At 44.2% G+C, this 6,126-nt stretch overlaps 1 protein-coding gene across 12 annotated transcripts in view; it reads right to left on the bottom strand.

Annotated features, from left to right (window-relative positions):
- PHF21A (PHD finger protein 21A) overlaps positions 1 to 6,126 on the bottom strand; it is a 268,370-nt gene that overhangs the window by 218,721 nt on the left and 43,523 nt on the right. For all 12 annotated transcript variants that reach the window (XM_019519314.1, XM_019519313.1, XM_019519325.1 and 9 more), the window contains one exon: positions 1,967 to 2,118. In XM_019519314.1, coding sequence (XP_019374859.1) covers positions 1,967 to 2,020 — 54 coding nt within the window. In that variant the 5' untranslated portion in view covers positions 2,021 to 2,118. The remainder of the gene's footprint in view (positions 1 to 1,966; positions 2,119 to 6,126) is intronic.

Raw genomic sequence — 6,126 nt, 5'->3', positions numbered from 1 at the left:
TTAAAAAAAAAAAAAAAAAAAAAAATGAACAAAAAGGGAAGTATTCTCCACTCCAGCCCACCCCAAAAGTAATATACAGAGCTCACTGCCACAAGATGTTGTGGAGGTCAGTAATATAACTGGGTTGAAAAAAGGGAATTACATAAAATTAGAGGATACGTCTACCAGGAGAGATCAAACAGTAGTTAGCAACATAACCTACTGCTGGTGACTGGGAGGGTAAGACAAGCAATAGAGATTTCTAAATTTCTTCTAAAATATCAGCTACTTGTAACTGTTGGAGATAGAATATTAGGCTAACTGCACTTCTGATTTGATCCAGAAGGGTTATTTTTATATTATGCTAATACACCTAAAAAAAGTCTCCCACGTATTATAATGGAATAGCAATAGAATCACAATTAGCCATTTAGGATTTGGCAAGGGGGTAAGAATCCCAACTTTAGGGGGGAAACAGATTTCAACATCTGAATTACTACCTGAAATCAGACCTCACAGTCTACCCAGCTGTGAGCCTTTCATTTTTGACTGTGAGGTCATTTTTGACCTTGAGACATGTGGGCACTGGGGTTCCCCAGGGCTCGGTCCTTGGGCCCACACTGTTCAATATCTTCATCGGTGTTTTGGACAAGGGGGTGAAAAGCACCTTGTTCAAGTTCACAGACGACACTAAGATGCGGGGAGAAGTAAGCATGCTAGTTGTAGCCTGTCCCTCTATTCTAGATCAACAGGTTATAGAGGTGGGCGGATGAGAACAGGATGGGTTTCAAAACAGACAAGTGCAAAGTGTTGTACCTGGGGAGGAAGAATCAGCAACATACCTACACAAGCTGGGGAACTCCCTTCTCGTCAACACAAAGGCAGAGAAGGATCTTGGTGTCATTGATTCCAAGATGAACATGGGTCACCAATATGGGGACGCTGTCAGGAAGGCTAACCGCACTTTGTCATACTTCCACAGATGCATCATGAGCAGGTCCAAGGAGGTGATCCTCCCCCTCTGTGCAACATTGGTCAGGCCGCAGTTGGAGTACTGTGTCCAGTTCGGGGTGCCGCACTTCAAGAGGAATGTGGACAGCATGGAGAGAGTCCAGAGGAGGGCCATTCGCATGATTAGGGGGCAGCATGGCAGGCCCTATGAGGAGTGGCTATGAGACCTGAACCTGTTCAGTGTCCACAAAAGGAGGCTGAGGAGGGATCTGGTGGCCGCCTATAAACTTGCCAAGGGGGACCAGCAGGCAATGGGAGAGTCCCTGTTCCCCCGAGCACTACAGGGGGTAACAAGGAACAACAGCCGTAAGTTGACTGAGAGTAGATTCAGGCTAGATATCAAGAGGCACTACTTCACTGTCAGGGCAGCTAGGAGCTGGAACCAACTTCCAAGGGAAGTGATGCTTGCTCCTACCCTGGGGGTCTTCAAAAAGGAGGCTAGACAGCCACCTAGCTGGGGTCATTTGACCAAAGCATCCTTCCCGCCTATGGCAGGGGGTCGGACTAGATGATCTGCTTAGGTCCCTTCTGACCCTAGCTACTATGAAACTATTACAGAATTTTGTGCTTCTGCAACCATAAATCCTGGTTTCCATTTTTTTAAAAACTGCTAGAGTTGCTATTAGCAAAGTATCTAAACACCAGAGAAATCAGTTTATTTAGCATTCCACAAGTTCTCACTGAAAACCTAGGATTTAAAAGATTATTTTTCTTAACTGTTCTGAGAATCATAACAACCATATATGATTTTAGGACAAGATGGACATAGTTAAATGAAAATCCATTGCTTCAAATGATTAATTACAGCTAAACCACATGTAAAAAAAGACACATGGATTTTTCAGGTATTTATTAGGAAACAAATACATTTAAAAAAAATTAAATACCTCATCATTGACTATTGCTATCTTTGAAGAAACCATTACTTGCAAGCAAACATATGAGAAAAAGCCAAGAAATATAGAATACAACTAACCTGGTGAACCTGAATTTCCACTTTTAGAGCCTCCTGTAGAGTCTGCAACTCCATTCTCTACCTTCTCCACTTTCTCTAGCTGTCTCTTTGCTAATTCCAGTGCTTTTCGTCTGGTTTCCAAAAACAAGATTTCTTCTCCTTTCACAACAATGCTGTAGAATAAGTGGTTTATTTGACAGTTAGTAGAATTTAAATTTGCTTATGAAAAACACATTATAATGTAGAGGAAGAACACTTAAACACCTAGACCATATTTTTACAATATCCTAGTTTAATACAGAGACGATCTGTGAAAAAGGAGATACCTATGTGTTCCCCAAAAGGAGGGTTTTACTTAGGATCCTTTAACCCAATGGTTTCCAAAATTCCTGAAGTAAAAAACCCTTTCATACCACTTCTGCTGCAGAACCTCTACCTCCAGCTCCATGAACCGTGTGAGCTGACGTGGAGTCAGGCAATCTGGCTCAGCAATGGCAATACACCACTTACCAACCCATTCCACCATTACCCCCGGTCTTTTCACAGAACCCCCTAATGACCTATTGTGGAACCATTTGAAAAACACCACTTTAACCCAACTTTAAAACTTTCTAAATGCCTAAAATTAGCATTTTTGTTCCCTGTGTTTGTTTGCAGGCATTTTCCTTGTAATGTTCTATTGACTTACACATTAAACTAGAACTTATAAAAAGGATATAATTTCACAATGCTGCATGATGTAGAAACATCGTGTATTTCCATTATGCTGTCCACCTAAATCCCCCATGCAGGCCTCACATACAGGTGGTAATAGTACCAATTCAGCATGTCTGACACCAAATTGGTGATAAACAGAGGCAAAGTCAAGTTCTGCAGTGATGAGCGAACAGGGTCTCAAGCAAGAGTAAATCCTCATTAGTTTAACTGGTGGAAATGAGTTTACCCTTTTCTGTACTTGCAGTCAGACCCAGCAAACCTACACTAAATGCAAGACATGGATGCCTGAAAGCAAGGTTATTCCCATGCCCAGAGTGAGTCACACTCTCAAATGGATAAGATGGTCACATTCTCTTGTCCCAAGATGTTTTGGAACAAGGCTGTTTAACTTCAGTGCAGCCAGGGTCCACATCCAACACCAACATGCACCCTAGGCTGCATACTGTGCAGCCCATATGCTACACAGGCAGACTCACAGAATACCCTCTCCACCCCACGAGAAGCAGCAGTGGCAACATACAACTCCCTGAGATCCCTGGGAATCCCCCATTACTACTGTACATGGGCAGGGGGAGCACACAGCCTCCACCCAGGCCCTTCCCTGCCACAAAGCAATGGAAAAGGTAGTTACGGGGTGCCGGCTGCATGATTAATAATGTTAACCATCTTCAAAGCACATTACAAAGTAATATTCACCTACCTTACAGGAATTGGGATAGCAATTATCCATATTTTTATTTATTTTTTTTTAAATAGGCAGGAATTGGACAGAGAGGGAGGCAGTTTAAAGTAAGATAAAGCCTCCAGTTCTGAGCCAGGATTTAAATTCCAGGCTCCTATCCCACGTTCAGTTTTAAAATTCCTTTTAAAAAACTAGTTTGCAAATATGTACTTTAACAATCTTCAGAACTCATTGTGTATCCAACTTCTCTAGTCATTACTGCCACATTAGGTGTTTCACACTATAGAATTACTATGGTATTAAAAAGAGATGATATTTTTTTTTATTTTTTTAAATGTTCAAAATTTTAATACAGAATGTTGCATCTTCAATATGTATATTACCTGACTACCAGAATTTCTTAAAGGGACTCTGCCTCAGATTATGAAAATATTTCTTTGACGTTTCTGTACATCAATGTGTTATGTTACTATTGCCATAGTGGTAAACTAGAAAATGACGACTTGTGCATCAGACCCAATAATAAGAACAACTGAAAATAAAAGAAATCTACCATCCTAGCTTTGCTGTCTGAACACAATCAAAATCACAAAACCTGCACAAATTTGCAAGTGAGTATTAGATTTTGTTCCATTCAGTTTTAAATGCATTAGTCATCACTAATTACAGGTAAGATCTTTGGAAAAAAGCTGGATACCATAACGTAACTTCTAGAAAATATATGGAAGGACCTTCTGTGTGGGGAACTCCTCACTTCTACTGAAGGGGCGAAGCAGCTAGCTGCCTCTGCAACACCATACTCTATCACAGGTCACTGGTCCTATAGTTCCTTTGGACTATATATGTTCCAAGGAAACAAAAGTTAGGGGGATGGACGCTGAAGGACAGAGCGAGTGCACAGGCACTGGGTTTTACAAAGGGCTTGGGAAATACTCCAGGTCTGGAATCAGACCTCACAGTCTATTCTATGGGTTGAAGCAGATGAATCCTTACACCTGCCAAGAGGATGACATGAAGACTCCCTCTACCTGAGAATCCTCCTGGATATCCCCCTCTGATACAGCCTCCTGGCTTGTGTATGGTTACAAGACAGGGAACACTTCAATATCATGTTTCTTTCATCAGTCTTAAATAATTAGGGACTAAAATTAAGTAGTATCCTGTAATTTATTTTTAAAAAGTCTTATGAGTTCTAAAAATTAAAATATACATACAAAATATATACACACATTATATATGCATAATACACACACACACACAGTTTACCTATATTCCACCCTCAATGACCCAATCATATATATTTAATGTTACCTTATTTATCCTTCCAGAATGGCACTGTTTGAATACTTTTAAACCAAAATAAAAAGGAAAATTTGGATAGCCGTGAGGGGGAGGTTGTTTGTTTGTTTTTTTAAAGACGTCAACTGCCTGCGAGGAATTATTAAAAATAAGAAAGGGAGTAATATTGAAAGCACTAGGAGGCCTTTCACTCTAATCTTGGTTTATTATTGCAGCCAGCACCCCAAACTGTTATGCAACTAATTACAAACACTGCAGTAACTTCAAAACAAAAAATAGTTTTTCACCCTTCCCCACCCCACACACACACTAAACAACCTCAAAAGTAACATTGAGTGTTATGTATACATTTGAAAATGGATGTCCAACAAGATGAAGAAACTATAAGCCACCACTAATTAGAGGCTGACAGCTGTACATCTAACCTGCCAAATTAATGAGCCATGGAAAATGCCAGCTCTGTGTTAAACACCTTTACAAACAAGGTAAATTGTCAAAGTTAATTTAAAAATTAAGTTCATATCTGATTATATATCTCAGAATTAAAGCTTGTGCCATTTTAAATTTATCTTCAGACCAGGGGCGGGCAATTATTTCGGGCAGAAGGCTGCTTACCCAGTTCTGGCAGGCTGTTGAGGGCCACATGGGTAGCCCCGCCCTTTGACAGGTGCCCCACCCCTTGGTCACCATCTTGGGACTGATGTCCCAGGGCTAGCACCTGTGGGGCCCAAAGTGGGGCGCAGGCTGGCAGGGGTCTGTGGTGCCACGCTGGGCTGCACCAGCAGGGAGCGGGGGGAGCTGGCCCAGCTCCATAGAGCCGCTGCCAGCCAGGACCCCGCACTCCTGCCACCCTGCTCTGGGCCCCACCAGCACATCAGTGCAGGCCCCATGCTCCTGCTGGCTCCCCACCCACTCACTCCCAGTCCCACAGTACAGGCGGGGGGCAGTGCACAGCCCCAACCCCCTGCTAGCCAGCAGGGAAGGAGCTGGTGCCGAGAGAGGGGAAAAGCAGCCCCTCGCCAACCCCATGGCCAGCGCTCCCTGCTGCAGCCACTCACAGCCCACACGGGGCTGTCTGGAGCAGGCACAGGCAGCCCCACATGGGCTACAAAGTGGCTATAGCGCAGGACACCGACCACGGGGCAAGCAAGGGGCTGCCATTCTCCCGCACTCAACACCAGTGTGTAACCCAGCCCTGCTGCCAGCCTGGGCTCCAAGCCTGCTCTGGGCTCACCCGTCGGGGCTGCGTGAAGCAGCTGCGGCCCCCCTGCGTGCCACGCCGGGCAGTGTTGGCTGCTGCTGCCCACCCGGAGCTTGCATGCTGGGCAGCCCACAGGCGGTGGTGGAAAACACTGCCCAGCACAGCAAGTGGGGAGGCCGCAGCTGCTGTCTCCACATGCAGCCCTGACAGGTGAGCCACGCAGGGCCCAGGCTGGCAGTGGGGCCAGGTTACAAGGTGGTGCTGAGTGTGTGTGTGTGTGTG

This window comes from Gavialis gangeticus, unplaced genomic scaffold (genome assembly GCF_001723915.1).
Source record: "Gavialis gangeticus isolate Ggan-Ray unplaced genomic scaffold, GavGan_comp1, whole genome shotgun sequence".
Classification (NCBI taxonomy): domain Eukaryota; kingdom Metazoa; phylum Chordata; order Crocodylia; family Gavialidae; genus Gavialis; species Gavialis gangeticus.
The sequence above is the reverse complement of the archived record's forward strand: the minus strand, read 5'-3'. Positions and strand labels throughout refer to the sequence as shown.